The sequence below is a fragment of the Rhinolophus sinicus genome, chromosome 1 (genome assembly GCF_057876585.1).
Source record: "Rhinolophus sinicus isolate RSI-liver-muscle chromosome 1, RSI-T2T, whole genome shotgun sequence".
Lineage (NCBI taxonomy): Eukaryota > Metazoa > Chordata > Mammalia > Chiroptera > Rhinolophidae > Rhinolophus > Rhinolophus sinicus.
The window spans coordinates 33612691-33639345 of NC_142501.1; the positions used below are offsets into that span (position 1 = coordinate 33612691).

Genomic DNA, 26655 nt, shown 5'->3' on the forward strand with positions numbered 1-26655 from the left:
TTGGTTTTCCTTCTGGGTGAAATTATGGGCTACGCATAAAGACTTTCTTTGCTCAGCTGCCTCCCTTACAGCAATGTCACATGAGATGACGCTCTTTGAAACTACTTCCTTCAAGATACCGCTGCCTATTTGTACACAATCTCCAATTTCTATAAATCTCCTTCCTTCTTTTGCAATACATTTCTTCTGCCAAGCTCTACTTTTTCATATTTTTTCAGTGTTTTCAAAATGCATAATAGAATATATACGTATATGTGTATACACACACATATATATACATATATATACATATATACACATATATATACACATATATATATATATACACATATATATATATACACATATATATTCTCAGAATTTTATAACATGTTCTATTTTATTTGACGCTAAACATTTTTTCCCCACTTTCCTTCATCTTAGCATCTAGGCTGCAGTGTACAGTTATACAGGCTCTGTCCTAAAACCAGGCTCCTGGCTAAGGGGATGAGTTGGTTAGAGCCAGGCCTTGTTCTGCTTGCCAAGACCTGAACTGGTACATTTGGGTCCAGCCAGAGGCAGGGGCACCTTTATGCTAACTCACACAAAGATACACTATGGGCCAGCATTCGACTTGCTCAGCATTTAACGTTTCACATTGACTTTGGAAAATTCTTAGGTCATGCACAAACATTTGGAGGGATAAAAAGGTCAGTGCACAAATAACATTTATCACAGTAATTAAGCAATGTTCTAGAGTAATATACAACATGTAATGGCATAGAAACCCAGCAGATGACTTGCTCCCCATCTGTCCTGAGCACTGAAATTCCCTCATTCTAGGAAACCCCTCAGTAACAGGCAAACAGGGGTGACTGGTCACCCTAGCCAGCATGGGCCATAATAGAGAGACCCAAGAGTTCATCTATTCCTGACTTCTATAACCTTGGAGAAGAGCAAAATACAGGCTTTGCAGAGCCAAATAACAAAGAATAGAAGTTATCTTGAAATCTATTTTTTTAGTCTTTTTCCAGATTGTAACTTGAGTTTTGCACAAATCCCTAGGATTAGATATTTGAGGTGTTTCCACATCCATTTGCTCTTCACAACCACAATGTGAAGAACATATTTTATTATCTTCACTTTGTAAGTGAAGAAAATCTAGACAGACAATTTAAGTGACTTACTTAGACACTTAGGATACCTGGAAATAAGGTGTCCTGGCATGTAGGCCAGTAACAAAGACCCCCACTCCAGCAAGTCAGCCACACCACTCGAGGGGACCCTTAACGCTGGCCCAAACAATCACTCATAGTTACACTCATGACTGTATCATTGATGAAAATTATGCATACCCATGAGACATTTTGAAAACAAAGAGTGATTTTGGTAAGATATTTCTGTTCATTAAAGAAACATAAATTATAATTGACTTAGTGGTAATCTGCTTCCACCCACACCAGCATTCACTCACTGGTATACAGTACCAAAACATTTTTGGATAGCAATTGGATGACCTATTTGCAAGGATAAACATAAAATGTTACAATTATCAACATAGCTTTTTCTATGTTAAAAAATTTAAATTTTAAAAATGTGACATTTTAAATTCCTCTGGGGATAGGCAATATTGGACCATATTGTTCCTACTTCTTTTACCTTGAAAAAAAAAATCATCCAACATTGTATATTTGAGACTTCAAAAATCACACCAAAAACCTCCTAGTGAACTATGAAAATTAGCTCCAACTGAATGAAAGAGATGTTTTCCCCAATTTCAATGAAAACATTCATCTATTAAGCTAAAGAACGATTGCTTCATGTTCTTCTGTAGCATATGAAGAACGAGGTATTTAATCATACCTTTTTCTCAACTGAGATGAAGAAGAGTTTCTTGATTATATAATTTTGCTTTTCATCATAGCTCTAGCTCTGATGCTAATGTATTTGCTCATTTTTGTGTGTATATTATCTGTGTGTTGTTTTTTCAACTGATTAGGCCTTGAAGAACTTTTTCTATTCCTGTGCTGGATGGTGTGTGGTAACGTTCGTCCTGGGAGTCTGTGACCGGCACAACGACAATATCATGCTGACAAAGTCAGGCCACATGTTTCATATTGACTTTGGAAAATTCTTAGGTCATGCACAAACATTTGGAGGGATAAAAAGGTCAGTGCACAAATAATATTTGTCACAGTAATTAAGCAATGTTCTAGAGTGATATACAACATGTAATGGCATAGAAACCCAGCAGATGACTTGCTCCCCCTCTATCAAATCGCCAAAGATAACATAAACATGAATATATAATACATCTAATAAACTGAAGAAAATATTTTTTTCAATAGATAGTTAATGGACAAATTAGGTTTTTTTCAAATTGTCAGTGGACTAAATTGGCCTTTTCCCGTGGGATCTAATCCTGTTTCCGTCTAAATTATCTGAAGTACAATGTTTTGGATTTTCATAAACCTTGAATGGACAATGAGGCATGAGCTTATGGTCTCAATACACCTGATATATTGCCCATAGCAGTAACTACCCCTGGTCTATATATCATAAAATTAGCACACTTCCTTCACTGAATTAGCCTTGAATCATTCTAAAAATATGGAGTGAATACCTACCATTCAAAGCTCTGAGGCTACAACAGTAAAGAAGGCAGATAAAAACCCTGATCTCTTTCTAGTAGAGATGATGGACATGATGGACAAGTTAACATGCAAAGAAATAATATGAATAAATCAGATGTTTAATTTCTTATTAAGAAACTGAAGCATAGAAATGGGATAGAAAGTGACTGGGGCAGGGATGCTATTTTAAAGAGGCCTCTTGGAAGAGATGAGAGGAATATTCCAGAAAGAGAGACCAGCAAAAATAACAGCCATGAACATGGAAAAAAAACATGACATGTCCAGTGACAGCAAGAAGGCCTGGGGCCTCGAGGTGGGATAGAGGGGTAGGCAGTAAGAGGTAAAGGTGAAAAGTTTGGTGGAGGCCAGAACAAGTAGGGCACTGAAGACATGGTATGGAGGTGGCTTTTATTTTAAGATCAGGGGCACACCATTGATGCATTTCAGAGCTCTTTCCTGCTGTCCAGTGAAGTAGTGAGACCAGTTAGGAGGCTACTGCAATAGTTAAGACAAGACCTTAATGGTTAAAAAAAAGAAAGGTGAAAACTGACAGATTCAGAATATACTTTATAGTCAGAGACACAGGACCTGCTAATTTATTGGGTATTATCAGTGATTAATGGGCTGAGGGAGGGGGCCCAGTGTGTTAGGAAAAAAATACTCAAGAATGACTCCTGGATTTTGGTCTTAGCAAATAATTATATCATTTACTGAAACAAACAAAAACAAATTGATGGGTGAGTAGGTTTTAATTTTATTTTATTTGAGGTGGGGGCAAGAAAACCAAAAGTGTAAGACTAAAATTCCCTTGCCTTAAAAAGACACGTCATGTTAAAATAGAAATGGAATCAGACCACATTCCAAAGAGTAATCAGTCTTTTAGCTAAAAAGAGCTCCGCAATAGAAGAAATAATAATGTTTCCTATAATATAACACGATGAACTTTCACCAGATGTCCATAATCTGGTATTAAAATGCCAACAAAGACTATATAATATGGTTTAATTCTTACAAATTGATATCTCCTATTTTTAGAGGCATACAAATGGAATTGTTTCACTTTTTATTATTTTAATACTTCACCTTATATAATAACGAATAACCTCAGAAAACTCACCACATATCCATTCATTCCATAAACATCTATTGAGGATGGTCTGTGTGCCAAGGATTGTGATAAACCTTGGGGATACAAAGATGAATGATACACATTTAACACCTCAGTAGGACCTATGCCTTCATTAATTTACTGGGAAAAGACACATAAATATTATAAAATGTGGTAAGAGCAGAGATAGATGTACAGACATTAGAACATAATAGAGGAGGGATATTTAGTTTGTGAAGGACACATGTTAATCAACATATATGAACATATACATAATTTACTAATGTAACACTTTTTCCCTAAAATCTACTCTTTCCTAAAAACTTAAAGATTACATTATAATTTTGACATTTTTATTTATTTGCTGTATTGTCCACTGGGAATTTGGGTTAACCCTTATTCATTTATTCCACCAGCATCTTTATTGACCATGGTGGGGGGGGTGTAAAAAATGAATAAACATATTCCAGTTCTACAGTTTCATTGGGGAGACATACAAAGTAAAGAATAACTAACTAAATATTATGGTAAGTGCTGTAACAGGGATGTGTACCAGGGTCTTTAGAAAAGGTGAAGCCCCGTTTGTTTATTTGTTGATGTTACAGCAGCTATTTCTGCTTCTACACTTTGGTAACTTGAACTCGTTTTTACACAACCTCTAAGGTGCATGAAAATGTGCCCAGCATAGACCCTCACTCATAGTAGGTTCTTACCATTGTTTTCTGAATAGTTGGCCAATAAATCCTTGACAGGTAAGCGATCAATTATTGATTGGATGAATGAAAATGAAGTTGGCACTATCTTCCCTTAAGATTATTGATTAGTGACCACTAGCTAAGGAGACCAACTGCAGCATTATGATTTATTTGAATATAGTTTGTAGGATTTTATCTCCACCAGTGGCTATGGAAGGCTCGTTGGCAATGCCTGCTTGGATTTCTTTCTTTATACAAATACTTCTGCCCTGAGTTGGTTTAATGATTAAACTGATCTATGCCTACTCATTACTCACTTTATCTTTTGAATTGTAATTGTCATCTAATAATTTTCCTATAAGCCTCTTCTGGCTGTTTCTGGAGTTCATTTGAATGTTGTTTCATGACAGCTAACATCTTTCATCTTATGTCCACTGTTGTTATTATTGGTTGCTAGGTAGGCCTTAAAAGGCCTTTTATAAATTGGGCTTCTGTTTCCCCCAAGGATAAATTAACATTTTTATTTGTACTACATATATTATAGGCCTGTTCTTTAGAGAAAGCCTAGCTCCACCTAGCTTCTTCTATACACATACTAGACATATTAATGATACCCTCCCATAACATACAAAGCCAGGTATGTAAATCATGCCCTAGGACTTTCCTAATCTCCCATAGACTAGCAAAGCCATACAATGCTCCAGTAATAACCAGTAATAACCCAGGATCATACTCCTTAACATAAAATGCTACCCCTACAGGGAGTAGAGAGTATATGTATTTCAGACATGTGTTTCTCCTATTGTCTACTCCTTAAAAACACGGAAGATGAAAGCATTTATATAATCTTTTATGGTTTACAAAGTGTTATTAACATTTGTTAACTAATTTTACTTCATAATACAATTGCCTAAGTCATTGCTCAATGTCACATGAAGAGTACAGTTTCCAGTTGTGGATGGGTTAGGGGTTGTCAAAAAGAAATCACATACACACATAAAACCCCTTCTGTACGTTGCAGATTTATCCCTTAGCCAAGGATACAGAACTTAATGGAAATTAGCAGGCCAACCCAGTAGCAGCAGGTGCGTTGTGTCTGGGTGTAGATTTTCCCTGGATCCTTGATTTCCTTAAGAGGAAGTAACAATGAGGTGACGTTCTCCTTACAAGTAGGACTTGAGAAAAAAAATATTAATATTTCTTGCTGTGCAGTTGCCCCTTTTATACTAATGCCTAATGACCATTCCAGAACACCTCACACTAACCATCTGTGTGATTCCATTTAGGAAATAGTCACAAACAATGGGCTATCTCTCATTCTTAAATTATTTAAGTCAGTCCAGCAACATTCTCAGATTCCTTGCCCATTTGTCCCTGAACCATTCCTCTGACTTTTGTTTTCCAGAAATCTAGAAAGCCCATCTCCATATTTAGACCAAATCTGAGGCTCATGTAGACTTTCTAACAATGAAGAAAGAAAAAACATCACATTTCAGTTATAAATGTGAAGGATTTCACCCCCTGTATATAAACAAACAATCCTTCTTCATCGGTTTTAATTATGAGATTGGATAAAGAGGGTTTACACCAGCACATTAAATCACAGGACAGTTCAGCCTTAGTTAGCATTCCTTAATGATTATGGGGGAAATTTGGCTAATCCCTACAATGGAAACACTGAAAAATTTCACCAAGTTTCTGAAACCAATTTGTTTTTCTTTTGAAGTATTGCTTAATTATTATCCTCATTTCTTTATTTTCTCTTATGAAGATTCAAATTAAAGAGGTTAAATTACGTATCCACAATTTTTCACTCAAAGTTTCCTGTAACAATGATTTCTATATAGTAAGTTTTCATTACTTAAAATATATTATTGTAACTTTAAATTTCAACTCAGCTTCTTGATGATGACTTTTATAAAAGAAGAGAAATTAAGGAAGGTCTTTATTGGTAATGTTCATTGCTCTCCTAACTCATCGTTTCATACTTTTATTTTTTTCAGACTATATTTCCATAGTCTATATGGTCTTTCACTTTGGTAATAATACTTGGCTTGCATGAAGTCTTTCTTGCAGGTGTCCCTCTAAATAATGTTAGAGGCCAGACGAGCAGTGGTTCAGGTCAGGTACCCTGTAAATAGACTGTATGTTTTTTTGGGGTTTTTTTATTCCATATTAACATGTGCTAATGATGTGACCTTGAACAAATGGCTTCTCTGTGCCTCCGTTTAGTCATTTATAAATCAGATTGTTTGGAAGATTAAGTTAACTGATACATGTAAAGTGCTTAGAAAAGTGCCTAGTACCGAGTGAGGGCTCCATAAATGTTGTAATGAATTATAATGTAAATATTCCACATAAAGGGTCAAAAAATGAGAATGCATCTCCAGGTGACAATTATTATTATTATTATTATTATTATTATTATTATTTATTTTATTTTTTTGCTTTAAATTATCTAAACATCTTAATTTGGTGCTTTTTTACAGTATATGCTTTGAAAGTCATAAATTGAACTATTAGTTCTTTAGGTTCTCTGTTGACTGACAGGCTAGATTAAACTATCAGGTTTATTTAGATTGTAAGGTGTTTCACCAAGTCATTCTTGCTTTCTGATATAATTTTAGACACAAGCAGAGGTGTGCTGGAGTTGGCTCACACTGTCTTGCAAGAGCATATGGAGTGTATTTCTTATCAACTTCATTTAATAACATCACACTGATAGCCTGAAATCAGCCACAGTGGGAGTATATACACAATGAAACCTGGTAAATGTCACAAATGAAAGCCTTCTATTTTCTAAAAAAAATAAAAATAAAACGTGAGCTAGTTATTAAATATTTACCACCACACAGTAAGACGTAAACCTATTAAAAACAAATGAAAAATCATTCCAGAACTCAACAAAATAAAATTCAAACTCTGTTCTTTTCCTATTAAAATACACCATGATGATCAAAATATTAGATATCTATCTACTTACAACACGGTTTATATCCTTTTTAGTTTTATCACAGTAGATCTCCAATCATCTTATTAATCTCAGAATTTTCATCTCAATATTAGTCATAAAAATTCCCTGTATCTATGATCATTTTGTCATTATGTTCAATAATTACCACTGATTTAAACATTTTTAATGTTTAATTTCTAATTTGAGTATTATAATATTTATATTCTAAATATTCTCAATTTAAAACCATCTTTGGAAAAAAACTCCCTTAGCAGGTTAAAAGACTAATTTTTCACTTACTCTAATCACCCTAGTTTAGTGCAATACTCATTGTACCCCAAATGCAATATACATATTAATGATCTCACATGTTTTCATTAATATCTTAGTGTTCTTTGAAATTAGATGAGTCACATTGGTCTGTTAGTATCATGATTGTTTATTAAGAAACACTGTGGTTCCTTTTATTCAAAGAAGGCCTCAGTATCATCAGAATTTTCTAGAAGGAAAATACACTTTCCCATATATCTTCCACTGTGAGTGCCTTAAGGACATCTTTGTATCTTAAGCACCTAGCTAGTACCTGACACTTAGCAGAAGCTGTTTTGATTGACTGAAGGATCACTACAAAAATTCCATAAACTTTTCTTCTCTTGACCCGAGAAAGTATAATTTTTCTGAAGCAAAATTATTAAGAACTTGCCATATTCTGTTTTCTAACTGGAAATTTTCCAAGGGATTTTTACCTGGTGATCACTCTACATGTGGCAGTCTGGGGGATGAGACTCAAAATTTGGACTTACCACCTCATACCCATTAGGATGCTTACTACCAAAAAATAGAAAGCAAGTATCAGCAAGGAGGTGGAGAAATTGGAACCCCTGTGCAAAGTTTGTGGGAATATGAAATGGTACCGCTGTTATGGAAAATAGTATGATGTTCCTTAAAAAATATATACCATATGAATGAGCAATTCTACTTCTGGGCATATACCCAAAAGAATTGAAAGCAGGGTCTCAAAGAGATATTTGTACACCCATGTTCATAGCAGCATTATTCACAATAACTAAAATGTAGAAGCAATCCAAGTGTCCATCAACAGAGAAATGGATAAGCAGAATGTGGTTTATACATACAGTAGAACATTATTCAGCCTTAAAGGAAGAAAATTCTGACACATGCTACAGCATGGATGAAACTTTAGGACATTGTGCTAAGCAACATAATCCAGTCACAAAAAGACAAATACCATATGATTCCACTTATATAAGATACTTAGAATAGTCAGAATTGTAGAGACAGAGAGTTAAATGGTAGTGCCCAGGAACTGGGGGTTGGAGGGAATGGGGAATTATTGTTCAATGGGTATAGAGTTTCAGTTTAATAAGATGTAAAGAACTATGGAGATGGCTGGCAGTGATGGTTGCACATTATGAATATTTTAACACCACTAAACTGTACACTTAAAAATAGTTAAGATGGTAAATTTTATCTCATATGTATTCTACCACAATGAAATAATTGAAAAAACAATTTTTGGTATACTATAAGTATCACAAAGGCTTTTGACAGTCACAATGTCAATCCTAGGCAAACTACACCTAGCATTTGAATAGTGCTTTGGATTTTCAAAGCAGTCTCACACAGACTATTTCAAGAAATAAAGTTTGTTTTGTCATTCCCATCTTCTTTCTATATTTCTCTCTCTCCTATTTCACCTTATCATTGAGCTATGTTTTATCACCTGGTTTCTTTTAACTAACCTTCTTTATATCTATCCCCCCTCCCGTTAGAAGAAAAAAAAAAACTATAATTAAAAAAATATATCATGAATTTTCTTCAAAGAGAAATGTGTAGGTTTTCAGATGAAAAGAGTGAGGGATGATGGAGAAAGAAAGAAAAGTTTGTGAGAGAGGGAATAAAAGGAAGGAAATGAGAGAGGGAAGGAGGAAGGAGGGAGATAACAATTTCAGTAGTGGTGTAAGGATTCTACCTCCCCACACTCAATGAGCCTGTGCCCCATTGTGAAAAAGCATGCTTACATGGAAGACATGAGTGCTAACTCGTCAGTTGATCTAAGGTACAATGTAACTGTCAATATAAGCATTTCATAGCCCTGAGTCTGAATCTAGCTTTAAAAACATACCACAAATAACTACTGAACATGAGCCTGGTATATGAAATTCATCTGGTATTCAACTGAGGAAATAGTATCCGCTCCTGTGGTGGGGAAACATCCATAATGTTAAACTTAGTAAGAGATAAAATGTCCATTTCAAGTTTGATACATAAAGTTTGATCATGCATACGGTAAATTTATGGGTGATTTAAATGTTTCAGAGGTAAATTGGGCCTAGTCTTGATTTTCACTTTCAATCTGATTTTGGAACTTAACCCTATTTTAAAGTATGACACCACAATCCACTTTCACCCAAGTGTTATATACCATTTATAATCTTTCCTTCAAATCCAGACTCACATCTGTTCCAAGCAGACAATGAAATTCCATGCAAAGCATAACTGTACACTTTCCCTTGAACTCAATCTCAAGGGGTAAAAACATGGAAATTTTGAGGAACTGACCAGTCTCTTCCTGTCCTCATAAAATCCTGATCTACTGGAAACTCCTAATCAAAATATCAGACTTAGGAAAGCAGGGTGGATAATTTTGAAGAGGTAGCTGTTTTACCTACCCTTTTCAAATAAGAGTGATAGTGTACCTATGCCTGAAACTCCAGATCAGTATCTAAACTTATTGAGCAGTTAAAGATCAGCAACCTCCCAGAGTCTAACTTAGGACTCACAGTGCATTTACAAAAAAGGCTAGACTGGGGGGTGGAGGAAACAGCAACATGTTTTACACTTAAGAGATTATTTGTGAGCGTCTCTTTATTTAATAATTGCTGAGAGCTTGGAGATCCCAGGGCGCTAAGTGTTCTTCTTGTAATAGTACATGAACCCTATGTTCTCATTATATTGCACATACGAGGTTTCCTGTGTTGTCTAATTATACAAGGTTCAATTTTATCCAATGGAGATTCCAAATTTGCCTTCTCAATTAACTCATGGATATTAGACAAGAGACTTGTGTTCCTTCTGTTGGACAGCAAAATGTGCTCTCTGAAATGTAGGTCGTTTGTGATATCAGGAAAAAAAAGTTGGCTTAAACAACTCCCTGTGTACTCTGTAGTCATTTATTTGTATGCTAATTCACACCATTTACCATGATGGGAGTCTGCAACTTTTAGAAATCTTTAAAACAATGTATTTTAATGTTACTATGATATTTCCTGGGGACAATAACATTTGAAATTTATGAAATTAATAATAATAATTTCAATAAACAAAAAAATGGGCCTCATTACCTAGTCCCATTTCAGTTCAGGGTATAAATACATATTCAAACACTCAAGTCTTTCAAACCTCAAGTCTTTCAAACCTAAGACCTAAGAGTTATATACGTCATAAGTTTATATACGTCAATTTACTTATTTTATCAGTTACTCAAGTAAACATTAGATGAACTACAAAAGGAAGAAATACGTATGTTCACAGAACCCAGCAGACAGATTCTACTGTCATGAGTCCTTGATAGAGCTCTCTAACTTTCCATTTCCACTCTCCCGTCTCCCGCCTCCATCAGCAATATTGAAACTTTTAGTTCTTCTCAGACTGAGAGTGGCAAAAAGCAAGCATTCCTTAGTGTGTGCTGCATCATCTAGTATGTGCAATCAGACTCTACAGGAAAGAGTCAGAATTACCCTTTAAAGCCTCATAAATACTTGACATGCGTTAGCTTCACTAATCCTCACAGGAACTCTCTGAAGTAGCTACTGTTATTTTCTCTAGTTCACAAATCAAGAACTAGGACTCTTCGCTGTTATAATTTGTCCAGAATCGTAGGCAATAGGCCATAGGACCCTTAGGAAGGCGCCACGTAAGGGGCTGATATTTTCATTTCTTAATAATCCCAACATACTCTGTTTTCTCTCCAGCATTAGGACAGATGGCTGTTTGTTTAGTTAGTACCAGGTGACATAGTTATCCTGAATTTATGGCCATGCTATATATTAAATTTATGTCTTTAATACCTATGATCAAATGTGTTGCAAGATGATTGTGTTGTGAGAGGCATTCCAAAACTAAGACCAAGTATTAAAGTAGCAGGGCCACTTTCCCATCCATGGGCAGTATGAAAAGACAGGCACAAATGCTCACTCTCTTTTAATGTTTTTCCTATATTTTTAAAAAAGCAACTAATAGGAATCTTTAAGTTAATGCAAGTAAAATGCTCACATGGAATGTGACTAGTTTTCGAGCCCACTGAGACTGTTCTATTGAACTTAGTATGGCCAACCCACCCTGAACTGTTGGGGTGAAGCCCAGGGGTATTATCTAGACTGTGTAATTCACATTTCAGGAAACTGCCTCTGAATTATTGCACTCAAACAGCTTATGGGCTCAGTACTTTAAAAGGGAACATAATTCATTTCTGAGTATGTACATATTTGTTTAAGAAATAGTTCAATAGATGAAGATGGTTAATTTGAAGGATACAGCACCTCACCTGTATTTCAGAGTGCATCCATTACAATTAACATGCTTGGTCCATTTCCTTAATAATGTATTTTAGAATAGGGCAGTCCCCACTCCGAGGGATAGTGATATTGATTTCAAGAGGAAATATAACATGAGCAGGACATTGAAGAAAATGTTAAACTTAAATTAGCGGAAAAAAAGAGGAAAAGATCGCTTAGAATAGAAAGAACTGTGAGTAAAAGTGTGGAGGCAAAAGATAAGCATGTGCCATAACCCGCTCACCTGATTTCTCTGTGCTACACCACAGCAGCCAAGCCTACAAGAAAGCATCGCCACTACGGGACACACATTGTCCCCAGATTCAGATGGGCCCAGCAATCCCATAATACTCCCATGACCAGCTCACTATTTGCCTCTCTACAACGATTTGTACTTATCCTAAGAGGATAAACCTCAGATCTCCCTTACCCATTATTCCGCTCCATTAGTCCCCTCTCCCTACTTTAGACAGAAGACCACACACCTCCTACTTTATTGAGAAAATAGAAACAGAACAGAGTCTGCTTTTCTACTCAATGAAAAACGCACAAACTTACTTGCATCTGCACGTAAACCTCTTTCTTCTTGTTATAATAGATTTGTTTTCCCTTCTAAAAACCAATCTCTCCATCTGTGCCTTGGAGCCATTTCCCTCTCACCTCTAACGTGCATCACACTATCAATAATTATTTTTCCTTGCATGTTTATCCTCTCCCTCTCAAACAATCCTTTTAAATATGCTTGTCTCTCCAAAGGTTAAATAACTTTGCCTCCAACCCCCAGTTCCCACACCATTTCGCTCACCTTCACAAACTCGCTGAAGTTGTCTACACTCTTGACCTCCTTTTCCTTACCTCCCGTTCCACAACCCCTTCAATCTGGCTTTACTTTTCATTACTTGATAAAATCAATAATGACCTTTATAATGTTAAATTCAATGCTATCTATTCCTCATTTTACCTGCTTTCTCAGCAGATTTCGACGATGTTGACTATTCCTTCCTCAAAAATGCCCTCTTCACTTGCCTTGTGTGTTGATGCATCATCATCACTTTCTAGTTTTTCTCCCCTTCTCAGTATCCAATGCAGGATGATTCCTTTCTACCAAGCCAGTAAACCTTAAATTCCCCAAGACTCATCCCTTTTCTCTTGTCAATCTACTGTCTCCACCAATCTGGTATCAGCTACATCCAAGGCTTCTACCAATATCTAAATCCAGGTGACTCATACAAATTTTAATGAAACATTTGATTTTGAGAGAATTGTTGATTTACACGTAGTTGTAAGAAATCATACAGAGACCCCATGTACCCTTGACCAGGTTCCCCCAATGGTAACATCTGACAAAATTATAGTGCAATATCATAGCCAGGATATTGATATTCACGCAGTCCAGATATAGAACTTTTTCATCACCACCAGGATTCCTCATGTTGCCCTTTTGTACACACACTCACGTTCCTCTCACCCCATCCCTTCCATCCTACACCATGGCAGCCACTAATTTGTTGTCCATTTGTTTCAAGAATGTTATATAAGTGCAGATACAGTATGCAACCTTTTGAACTTGGGGTTTTTTCACATAATTCTCTGGAGAGTCATTCAAGTTGTTGTGTGTATCAATAGTTTGTCCTGTTTATTGACAAATAATATTCCATGGTATAGATATACCAGTGTGTTTCATTATTCACCACGGAAAAACATCTGGGTTATTTTCAGATTCTAGCTATTAGAAATAAAGCTACTGTGAATACCCATGTATAAGTTTCTGGATGAATGTAAGCTTTTATTTCTCTGAAACAAATGCCAAAAAGTATAACTGCTAGGCTGTATGGTAGTTGCATGTTGCTGCTGTTTAAGTAACTGCCAAGTGGATTTCCAGAGTGGTTATACCATTTTACATTTCCACTAGCAATATGAGTGATCCAGTTTCTGCATATACATGCCAGCATCTGTTATTGTCATTAACTTTTATTATAGCCATTCTGATAGGTGTGTAATGACATCTCAATGTGGTTTTCTCAAATTTGCATTTTTCTAAGGTTGTTGATGTTGGGCATCTTTCATGTGCTTATTTACCATCTATCTGCCTATCCTCCTCCATGAACTGTCTCTTCTTGTCTTTTGCCTATTTTCTAATTTTATTGTTTGATTTTTTTTTTACTGTTAAATTTACTTTATATAGTCTAGATATTAGTACGTGGTTTGCAAATATTGTCTCCCAGTCTATAACTTGTCTTTTCATCCTCATAAAACCTCTCTGCATAGCCCTAAATCCCAAAGATTTTCTTCTATTTTTTTTTCTAAAAGTTTATAGTTTTACATTTTGTATTTAAATTTGTAATCCATTTTAAGTTCATTTTTATATTAGGTAAGAGGTTTAGGTCAAGGTTTATATTTTTGCCTATGGATGTCCAGTTGTTCCAGTGTCATCTGATCAAAAGGCTGTATCCTTTCTCCATTAGAGTACTTTTGCACCTTTGTCAAAAATCAGTTGGGCATATTTGTGTGAGTCTATATCTGAGTTATTTATCCTATTCTGTTGATCTATGTGTCTCCCTCCACCAATCCCAGCTTTTTACTAAACTGTCTCCGATCTCACCCAGACGAGGGATTGAAGTGTCTGAGAATAGCCTGGTGAGAATGAAAGTTTAGGCTCCCCACTTTGGCCTTTGCTGGTGTTGTAGGCAAGTGGAGTCAGTTTTGTTCTGCTTGTTTGGCTGGAGTAGAACGGTTGTTGCCTAAATGTTTTCTGTATTAGGCTGCTCCTTTCCTGGACCTGTAGCTAGAGAGAGCAGGCTTTTTCTCAGCGATTTTTTTTTGTCTGCACCCACTGGCATTTCCAGTTCCTGAGTTCTATGTCTGGAATCTACGAGGCAAAAGAATACCCAGAGAATTCACAATCATGTTGCTTCTTGAGGCCCTGAGGTTCCTAGTAGTCTCTCTTCTTCTCTATGCCTTTCAGAGTCTGATGTTTGTTGTATACATGATTTCCAGGGTTGTTACTATTCTTGGTGAGAGGAATAAGAAAAAAATATGCCCACTCAATTTTCCCAGAAGTAGAAATCAAAATTTACCTCCAGCCTAGATCTTTTCTCTATGGTCCAGAAATCAGTATTACAATACCTGATTGTCATCTGCTCTTGTCTCAACGGTACCTCAAATGTAACTTGTTCAAAGCCGAGCCCACTCTGAATGTTGCACTGTAGTCTTCCTGCTACCCAAGCCAAAAATGTAAAGCTTATCTTAGCACCTCTTCTGCCTCCCATTTGGAGCCATCGTAAAGTCCTCTTGATTTTTTCTTCAAAGTATTTGTTGTCTTCCTTTTTCTCTGTATTTGCATATTGAATCCTCACCTAAGACACTCTCATATCTAATCCAAACTTTCTACAAGTCTCTTGTCTGATCTACCCACATACACTCTCTTTGTTTCAAATTCCTCTCCATATTACAGCCGGAGGAATCTTTTCAAAACACTGTTGTTATTATTCAATAAATTTCTATTGCTTTTAGGATATTAATTTTTTAAAATTTAACCTTGCCTGTAAGCCTTGCATATATATATTATAGATCCTCAATAAATATTTGTTGATAAATAACTATAGTGCTCTAACATTTTGGGTGTGTGCTTCCTTAGCTAGATTCAAGTCACCTAATAGTTAGAGACATATCCTAAAACTCTATGTATCCTCAGTGCCATGGCAATCTGTAAATGCTTAATGATGATGAACCTGGTATTCTAGTGACTTTATACAAAGAGATTATATCTACAATATGGTTAAAAGGGAAATTCATGCATAATGACAAACAGCAAATTATTAATTGTCCTGCTACTTCCTATATCAAATGAATTTGTCTCCTTAATAATTAGTGTTTGTTTGTAATATAAATGTTCTTAAATTTCCCAAATACCAGGAGTGCCAAAAAAATGTATACACATGATTTGTATTCATCTGTTGTTATCAGTATATTACAATTTTAATAGTTTTTTTCCTTTCTTAAAATGTGTATACATTTTCTTGGCACCCTCTGTATATGTACATTTTTAAACTACTACTCTATTTTCACCTATATTGGAAATCTATAAACTACTATCAGCAATTTTACAGAATAATAATTTCAGGGAAACATTGATTGAAAGTTAATAAAAAGATTAACTTTGACAACAAAATGACAGAATCATAACAAATAAGTTGGTTCACATGGCCTTTCCACATAGAGGTACATTATCACAAGCTCTTCATTGTGTGAGCTATATTTGTTTACTGTTTCATTCATTGCACACAGCAGAATACCATCAAAATATTATTTGAGATTTTAAGAATACATATAGGAAAGATAAAATATTTCCTCTACCCTTGAAAATCACACAGATCATTTGCAGGAAAATATCATAAGACTACTAGAAACTATAAAGAATAAAATATATTAGCTACGGCTAAGTAAAAAGTAAGGTAAAGTAAGAGAGAAATAAGCTAGGGACAGGTTAGAGAAAACTTCTTATAAGAAAATTTTTGATCCTGATCTCTTAATCAGTATTAGGACATTAGGGTATCAGGTGATAGAGAGAAGGAGAGAGAGAGAGAAACATGGCTAGAAGTGGGAAATAATACAGGTAAAAGGTAAAAGGACTTGGGCAAGTAATGATAAAACCACTAATCTGTAAAAAAAAAAAAAAAAGGATAATCACAAAAAAAAGTTCTGGTGTAATTGAACAACTGTAAATGAGAGATTCTCAACATATGATTCAGAATGTAATAACAGTATAGATCCTAAGAGATAAAATAGTTTTCAATCTTCCCTCCTGCCACAGCCAATTTATATTTCAGATTTATAAGTATTGCTTATACTTCAGGCATAGGCTCCAGTACATGAATTCTGCAACCTAGGACTATGTTCACATTTGAGTGGACTGATAAACCACTTCGCAGCTATGATTCCTACAGCCTGCAGAAATGGGACAGGATTCTGTTTCACATGTCAGGCTTCTTTCAATTTATAGAAAAATTTTAGTCTAATTTCGTTATTTTAAAAATTGCTCACAAGGGAGTCATGTGAATCGTATAGAAAAGATGCAAGATTTTATTCTGTGGAACCCACTGAAAAATTTAGACTATGATAATATTTCAGCATAGCAAAAATTAGTTTTTTCAATATTATCGTTAGTTTACATTTTCTCTAATTTGGATGTTTCTTTTGTGTATTTGACTTTCTGTTATGGTGTTTATGTGGTTTATCATGGTAGAGGGAACGAACTTGAGCATAACTATAAAATTTTTCAAGAGAAATCAGTTCGACGAAATATTTTTCTCTGTTGAAGAGAAATGCATATTTATTAAATTAGGGAAAAAAAAAATTCAGGCAGCCAGATAGCTCAGTTGGTTAGAGCGCAGTGCTCATAACACCAAGGTTGCCGGTTCGATTCCCACATGGGCCAGTGAGCTGCACCCTCCACTAGATTGAAAACACGATTTGACTTGGAGCTGATGGGTCCTGGAAAAACACACTGTTCACCAATATTCCCCAATAAAAATTAAAAAAAAAAAAAAAAAGGAAAAGGAAAATTTCAGGAAGTTGTAAATTTAAGATTCTTCTAAAATTATTTCAAAAGTTCCATTCAAGCTAGTAAATGTAGTGTAGAGAGCAGGGAGAGAGAAAAAAACTACTAGAAAACTTTTATATATAAAATTAAGGTATTTTTTTCTGATTATGGAAGTCTTGGATATTGCTAAACTCTAGGAAAATGTTAGCAATAACGATGACTACATTGTTATTGTGATATATGAAACATGTTACCAAATTCAAAGGTCCATTTAAGGGCTTATGAAACCAAAGATGTTACCTCAAGGAGCTGGGAAGTTAAATTAAACTTTGAAGGAAGGATGGGATTTTAATGATGGCATTTTTGAAGAGAGAGGGGAATTTAACTATGAAAAGATTCAGCTTTGAGAATCCTTTTATTAGTTTGGGGAATAATAATAGTATTTAACATTTGTTGAGTGCTTACTATGGGCCAGACTGTGTTCTAAGCACTTTTATATGCTTTAATCCATTTAATCCCAGGAGTCAAGTTCTCTTAGCCCCATTTTACAGAGGAGGAGATTGAGTCATGAAGAGGATAAGTAACTTGCCCAGAGGCACAGAACTAGTAAGTGACAGAACATGATTTGAAACCTGGCTGATAGGGCCTGCAGTCTGTGCCCTCTGCAGAGAGTCGCTAATCATAGGAATTCACAAGTAGGTAGCCCTCTCTATGTGTCAAGCATTTATGTACGTTTTCTCAGTTAATCCTCACAACAATTCTAAGAGCTAAGTATTACTCATCCATCTCAGAGATGAGCAAATTGAGATGCAGGAAGTCCAGAATGAACCCATGCTAAATGTCATGTTTCCAAACTTCTGCTCCTACCTTGGCTAAAATAATGGGCTGTAAAGTAAGCTCATGGCATATAGGTTGGATGAGTCAATGAAAGCCAAATATAAAAGGATTTTGCGCAAAGGTCTTAAAATTCAGACTTGATTCTTAAGACACACTCATCAGTGTCTATGTGCTCAATAAATTTTGTTGAATGAATGATCAAATTAATGAACATAAAGTGGAGGGTATTATTACACCAGCCTATCTTCCTAACATTCAGAGGTAGCATGAATCACAAAATAAAATAACTACAGACGAACAGAGGCTATTTATTTTCTTTAAAATACTTTGTCTACAAGCCCAGTCAGCCCCAAAATGCCTGAGTTATGGCTTACTGATTTGAGTATCCATACTTCTGAAAGGTCTGGTAACTAAGTCAGATTGCAAGATTTCCCACTCTATCACATTTTTACTAAAACAGCTAAGCATTAAAGAACACAATTATCATGTTTTGTTCAGGGTAAAAACAGAAAACAATTACCCTTCATCATTAAAACAACAACAACAACAACAACAACAACAATTAAGAGGCTTCCTGAATAATCGATGACTTTTTTCTATTACTGCTTGGACTAACCTTAGTTACACCTAAGCTTCTAAGCTCAAATTTAAAAACATTTTTTTATTTCAATTCATTTAAAAATTTTTTTTAAATAGTATTTTATCCAAAACTCCATGTCCATCTCAAATGCTTCTAGAGGACCTAAGGCCAAATCAGTGTGACAAAACACTGCTGTGTCATTTTTGTTATCCAAAGAGTGAGACTTCATCACAGAGGACTGTTGCCAATCTTTCCCCTGCTAGTCTCTATTAGAAGTGCTAAAAAGAAACAAACAAACAAACAAACAAACAAACAACAAAAAAAGAAGTGTTCATGCTTCATCTCAGGTCGTTTCCAGTCTCAAATAACATGAAAAAAGAAAGAAAAATGACAAAAATAAGGGAAACAAGATCATCTCTGGTCACCGTTTTCCTGTTTTTTCAATCTGGGGACTACATGGGCAATATCACTTACATATCAACATGATCTGCTTGCATTTCCTTCTTTCTGTTACCGTAACTATTTTTATTGGGCTTTGAGTAAAATGAAATATAGCTACATCTTTTATTCCCTTAATAAGCATATGATAGTGAATTGGTAACATCTGTGTTTTTTTTCTTTTTTTGAAAAAATTTCTCATTACATATCTCAGCTTTTACTTGAAACTTTTTTTCCTAAAGGGTAAACATAGCCACATATCCTCAGAGGCGAAAAAAACAACACAAGGTCAGATACATGATCTGTTCTATCATCTCAAAATTTAGCAGTAAATATATTTTCTGTAAAATCACCTTCATTATTAATTTGTCCTTACATTAATTTTTAATAGATAATATTCCCACCAAATATAACTTGGAACTAAATATTTGAGACAACATAGATTGATGTTGTATAATAACTGGTCCTTCCTCTCTGTTGCAGCCCAGCTACCCTGTGCAAAGTCTACAATTAGCAAGTTTCTCCAGTTGTCCCACAATGAAGAAGGTTCACCTATTAGAGTAGAAAGAAAATAACAAGAAAGTTCAAATGGAAATACGTTGTTGTAACTGCCTAATTTAGCCCTACAAATCGTTTCTCCTCCTGCTTATGGTTGCTATTGTTTTTGGTTTATAGGGATCGAGCTCCTTTTATTTTTACTTCAGAGATGGAATATTTTATTACAGAGGGTGGGAAAAACCCACAGCATTTCCAAGATTTTGTGGAGCTCTGCTGTCGAGCTTATAATATTGTCAGAAGGCACAGCCAACTACTGTTGAACCTGCTAGAAATGGTAAGTCCCTCGGGGAAATAACAAAAATAATAAGCTTCATTTATGTTTCTCTTTAGGTAGTCTATTTTTGCTAATGGCTTGGAGTTCCCCCAAAGAGCTATTCAAAATAGAAAGAAATGAACAAACTAACAATGCCCTTGTACAGCTTATAAATACATTTCTTAATAATTCATTGCATTAGTTCAGAGTTACTATCTCAAACATTTCTAGTCACAATAACATTGATATATTCAGGGGTTATCTCAGTATATTTTTATTAAAGATCAAAGACAGTAATTTAGAATATTATATAAGTTGTAGTGTGCTTTAGGATTTTTTCAAAAGTGCCTTTGAAAAAATCACATTTACACATTATTGTAACCCACTGATGTAGACCAGGCAAGGATTTTTCCTGGCTCCCCTCCCAATCTGCGCCTTTGATCACTTGCCTATTTGCCAGGTTAGAAACTGAGGGTCAAAAATGTGAGGTGAATTGCTAGAAACTCAACCAGAGAGTACTACAGTTAGTAGTATACGTTGGGTCTACTGAGTCATGGTCCTATGTGCTTTCTGTCGCCCAACATAGGAAAATTCAATGTTTCATTCCCCTGTCCTATACAAACAACTGACAATCAGATACATATGCAGGGTGAGAGGGGAGGGATCTGATAGAACTAACTTCCTGGAAGAAGAAAGTGGTGATTCATTTGGGCACGTACATATACACTAGTAATTGAAGCAAACTGTAGGAGAGAAACACACCATTGGTATAGGTTTGTATGGTGTTTGGAGTCCATATGATCATCAAAACCACTTGTTTAGAGTCTTCAGTTGAAAATAATTCTACAAGATGTTGTTAAGGGCACAAACTGAGACTGCCTGGGTTTAAATCTTAGCTTGACATTTTACTGGCTTCATTCCTCAGGGTATGTTACTTAACTCCAGTAAGACTCTGTTTCCTCATCTATTAAATGAACATAACAGCATCTATCTTATAGATGTAGAATTGATGAATACATAACCTGATAGTGAATTCTTTGCATGAGCACTATGCTAAGATCTTTATGTTTATTAATTGATTTGCATTTCATAATAACCCTATCAGATAAGTAATATAAAGCACTTAGCACAGTCCCTGTCATATAGGAGAGTTCAATTAATTTATTATATAGATCCTTGTTAATCTATGAGTACTGTCCAATGCAGTATCCCTTAGTCACATGTGGTTATTTACATTTAAATAAATTAGTATTGAAGGAAGTTTAAATTCAGCTCCTCCGGCTCACGAGCCACATTTCAAGAGCTCAATAGGCACATGCAGCTAATGGTACCACCACATTGGAGAGCACAGATGTAAAATATTTCCATCATTGCAGAGAAGTTCTACTGAGCAGTGCTGAATAAATATTGACCTCTGTTACAATGAAGATTTGATTTGGATCCTTGTTTTAACTTTAAAACAATACATATACTTTTCTTCTCTTTTCTGTCTTGAAAAATGGGATTTCCAAAAACATTATAAATATGTAGCCTTTTACATACAAAGACACTTTGGTTTCTTCATGTGTAAACTGGATATATAAGGTTCTGTCCATCTCCAGAATCTTCAGAATGGCTTTCGAATAATAGCCAGTGATTCCTATTGGTAGATTTGCATCTTAACTCCCAGAGCTATTAGACCATACTGCAATTATGAGATGGCTTATGGTTCATAATCTGTGATCATACCACAAAGGAAACTCTCCAAGGACAGAGTCAGTGACCTTGACTCCATTTACATAATAAATATTCACATATCATCAACTCGAATATTTTCTTGGGCTGTAGCAGGCTCTAATTCATGAATCCATGAGCTCTTGCATACTTATTATATGCCAGAAACTGTGGAGGATACATTAACATATGAGACCCAGTCAGTCTTAAATTTTCAAATTAATAGGGAAGTTAAAATTCATATACAAAAGTAAATGAGGTATCCAGCATTTCTAAATGTCTATACCGCTATAAATAATTACATACAAGAGTAAGTACCATCCTAACAACTACTTGAACCAGTCACAGATATTTCAAAAATAAACGCAAAGCAGAAGCAGAAATATAGTCTATGTTGTTTCTCAGGTGACACTAAAAGTATGTGAATGACAAATGAGCATGTTAAAATAATGTGAAAGGACACCTTTTTGGGGAAAAAAATAGATTCAGAAAACATTGGTGAGTTTTTTCTCTTGTTTAGTAAACTTTTCTACCTACCTAAAAAGAAAACACTTCTGAGTCATAATATATTAAATAATCATTAAAATGTAGAGTTAATATAATCTTATTTCATTTAAAAGAAGTAGATATATTTTTTAAATCAAGTATTTAAAAAATTCTCAAAAATATTATTAAAATCAGATGTTGGAGGTTTCCAGTAGATAATATATCCCCCCAAAAAATCTCCCTATGTTTTAATTATTCAAGTCTTGACTTTTAGGCTAAAGGAGGAAAATTTGGCAGTGAAGAACACTAATTCAGATTAAACATACACTCTTAGATTTAGACTCAGAAATTGACACAGAGATCAGAAACAATGTGCACCAATTAGACCAATGAATAAATTTATATGTAAAACAGCAGTGTGTTATTCCCTCTGTTTCTGGTCTTGATATTCTTCTTTTCACATTTCTTAGGGGATTCTGTAGATAATCAAAATATCAGTAAAGGTTTCAGGACCATACTTTCTCTAGTATAGCTTATGATAAAATAAAATTTTAAAATTTAAATTTGTGAAAGATTATTTCCTACTTACGTAGTTAATCTGAATTTCCCTCAATTCTCTCTCGAACTGACTCTTGCTGTGCTAACTTCTTGAAGAAAAACTCAACCCACTACACCATGACCCAATTCCAACTTGAGAAATACTTGCTATGAGTCGTAAATTCTATCTTCCATGAATGGTCACAACTCAGGATTCTGAGCCACAAGCGTTTCATAGTCTACTATGAATTAATGGCTAGTCCTTGGTAGAGAGCACCATGATTCCAGATATCCACAGTCCTTTTTTATTTACTCCTGGGAAACGCAGGGAAAAAATAATACATGAAATCCCCATCTTGCTTAAAAGCAGAACATCAGTAGGAGACCCAAGAGTGTTACCGGGTGAATTCACTAATATAAAAGCCTGTATTTCATCAGCTTTTCTCTCATTAAAAAATCAATATGAGCTATTATGGAAGGCTCCCAAAGAACATAGGGACCATTCACCCAGCTTAAAATGTTTATCACACTCATTATTACATCAGCTATTTCCCAGCAGAAATCTTTCTAACTTCTCTATGTGGTGGCAGAGTGTCTGCTTCCTGAAGCATAGCTACCAAACTAGATGTGGATTTAGGAGGAGAAACGAAGTAGAAAATGTTTAAATGTTTCAATCCTTTAAAAAGGAATTTATCTGTTTATTACTTGCATCTGCTCATTACCTGTACTAGCCACCCTTTACCTTTTCTGTTGTCAAAATTAAAGTTATACCCATGTAATCTAGGCTAGGAAGCACTTGAACTACATCTCTGTGGGTCAGAGAACAGAAATGGCTAAATGGACCTGGGTCTAAGGCCATCTTTACTCTGATGTGCAGAGTCACAACACTCAAAGCCTCCTCTCTAAGGAACAGAGCACATCATCAAGGGCAAACTTAGCACTTGCTTCCTTTAATCAGCCATGTAACAAAGGAGAGAGCTGGAGTTCTTCTGATTAGAAGTTGTCTGCACTTGGCACTGGTGTGTATATAGTGTGTGTGTGTATGTATGTGTGTGTGTTGACAGAGAAAGAAGTATAGGGTGTACTTCCCAAAGAAATATTGATAGAGAATTCACATCTAAGCTGGCAGATGTGAATTCAGACTATCCAAAGAAACTAGAAAGCAATTCAGGTCGAAGGAAGAATCCTATTCTAAGCAAACGGACAATCACAGTGTAATAAAGGGGAAAATGCCTCAATAAGTACACAGATGTCTCTAGAACTCTAAACACAGAACTTACAAGACAAAGCCTAATCTGGACTCTAATTGCTTTTGGGAATATATCTCCCTATAGTTGATTTTAAGTTTAGTAGTCAGACAGACAATAGTTTAGTGGTTGCCAGAGGGTAAGGAGGGCGGAGGATGGGGGGTTGGAGATGAGGGTAAGGGGGATCGAATATATGGTGATGGAAGGAGAACTGACTCTGGGTGATGAACACACAATGGGATTTATAGATGATGTCATACAGAATTGTACACCTGAAATCTATGTAATTTTACTAACAATTGTCACCCCAATAAATTTAATTAAAAAAAAAAAAGTTTAGTAGTCAGGATTCAACTTGCTACTTATAGGTTTCAGTGCCTAACAGGATCAGGTATTTTTAATCTATTCATTCATTCGTTCGTTCATTCATTCATTCACTCATTGATTATTTCACAGACATTCATTAATTTCCAAATATTTACAAAGCACCATGCTAGCCAATATAGACAATTCAACATTGAATAAAAACCCAGTTACTGTTCTCAAATAACTTATAATCTAATCTGACAAACATATACATGAACAAAACATAGTAAAATCTAGGCAGCAAGAAGTACTGTGAAAGAGGTGGAACCAAGGTATGATTCCTATACAAAGAAAGCAGTAATTAAACTGTAGCAATAGGATCTGTAGTGCTTCAAAGAGGAAGCATCTCAGCTGAGCCTTCAAAAAGAATTTCAATAGACAACGAGGGAGAGGAAAGGAATCTTGGGTGAGAGAAAAACATTACATATGTGTAGAGGTTTAAAAAGCATGAAGATGACATGTATTAGAAATGGAGGGACTCAGGTGTACCCAGTCTGTGGTACAGATGAGGACCTACGAGTATGTAGACAATAAGGCTGAAATGACAGATCGCAGTTATACTGTGAAAGGCATTTATGACCAGAATCAGGATTTTGGACTTTAATATATAAACACCTGAGAACCTAGAAGTTTCTTTGAGGGAGTACCATCATCTAGCTTGGAATTTAGGCAGGTAACTCCAAAGTTATGTAATTAGGGAGATGGGGTTGGAGAACTAGAAAAAGACTATGCAAGTTCTCTAAGCAAATGAAGGTGAGGAGCTGAACTAGGACAATGATTGCAATGGGAAGGGGAACAAATACAAGAGGCTGTTGAGGTAGTTTTTATAGAATTAACAGATCAACACTGGGAATTGAGAAGAAGAAGGAATCCAAGAAGACATGAATTTCTTGTTAGTTGAAGAGTGCTGGAAGTGAAAATGGAGACATGAATCAGTAAAGAGGAGGAAGAGTTTATGGGAGAAGAGAATTTTCTCAAATTTGGATATCATAAATTTGAGCTGCTAGACCACCCATAGGGAGACAGGTGACAACTTTCCAGGACTACCTGATCCATTTCCATAGTTTAAGTTACTATCATAGTTTCAATTACTATTCAATTACTATGCTAATGACTCCCAAATCTATATTTATAGCTAAATGCTTTAGACCTCATCCAGCCCTCCAAATATATCCAATCACCCAGTTTTCTCAATTCTACTTCCTACATATATTTAAAATCCAGTATCTTCTCCATTCCTAAACCGTCTCCTAATTCTAGCCTCTTATTTGGCCTCACTTTAATCTATTTTTCAAACATAACCACAATGATCTTTCTAAAATACAATTCAATTATATTATTGCTCATTTAAAAACACTAAAAAAGCTTCTCTCCTGGCTTTAGGATAAAGTACAAAATCTTTTCTATTGCTTAAACATCCCACCCTACATGTGTTTTCAGCCTCATCTCTTGCTCACCCTATGTTCCAGAAAACTATCCTGGATTTCTTTCTGTAAAGAAATGGAAGATATCTTGCTCTCCTATATATATTTATATATGCTGTTCCTTCAGCCTGGTAGGAACAACAGAAAAGGAGAACAGTTTGAAACCCATTTTTTTTTCTCACTTGAATTTCATCAAGTCAATCACAACTTCACCCATCCACCATAACTATATTCTCAGTTTATCCTTTATTTTTACGATTAACAGCATTGTCCTTAAATTTCCACTAGTATAAGAGTGCCTCTATTCCAGAGCAGGAAATAACTTATCATCTGAATCATAGAGGTACTGATGACATCATTCTCTCTTTTTTTGCAAAGTTCAAATTTATTTCAGAAAGATCTATTTTTTTCTCAAAGATTTTTGCCTATAACTAAAGAGAATATTATCCCATCAGTCTACACTATAAACAAAGTACTTTTCTAAAGGTTGGCAGAAAAATACTTGAGACTTTGTACAATTATATCTTTAATTATTTCATTGCTTTAATAATCTTTAATAAAAGCAATCACCACTTAACTAGAGAAAATTGTGTTCTGATAGTATGAGGCATAGAGTCATGAAATAATATAAAAATGAGAACCAGAGAACCACACTGTGCTTACATACCATTTGACCTGGATACTTCAATAATGGTTTGGGGGTAATTAAGTTTTTTCTTCTTTAAAATG

At 35.2% G+C, this 26655-nt stretch overlaps 1 protein-coding gene across 2 annotated transcripts in view; it reads left to right on the top strand.

The window, feature by feature from the left end:
- PIK3C2G (phosphatidylinositol-4-phosphate 3-kinase catalytic subunit type 2 gamma) overlaps positions 1–26655 on the top strand; it is a 276739-nt gene that overhangs the window by 184864 nt on the left and 65220 nt on the right. For both annotated transcript variants that reach the window (XM_088798218.1, XM_088798212.1), the window contains exons 26-27: positions 1979–2148; positions 20018–20174. In XM_088798218.1, coding sequence (XP_088654344.1) covers positions 1979–2148; positions 20018–20174 — 327 coding nt within the window. The remainder of the gene's footprint in view (positions 1–1978; positions 2149–20017; positions 20175–26655) is intronic.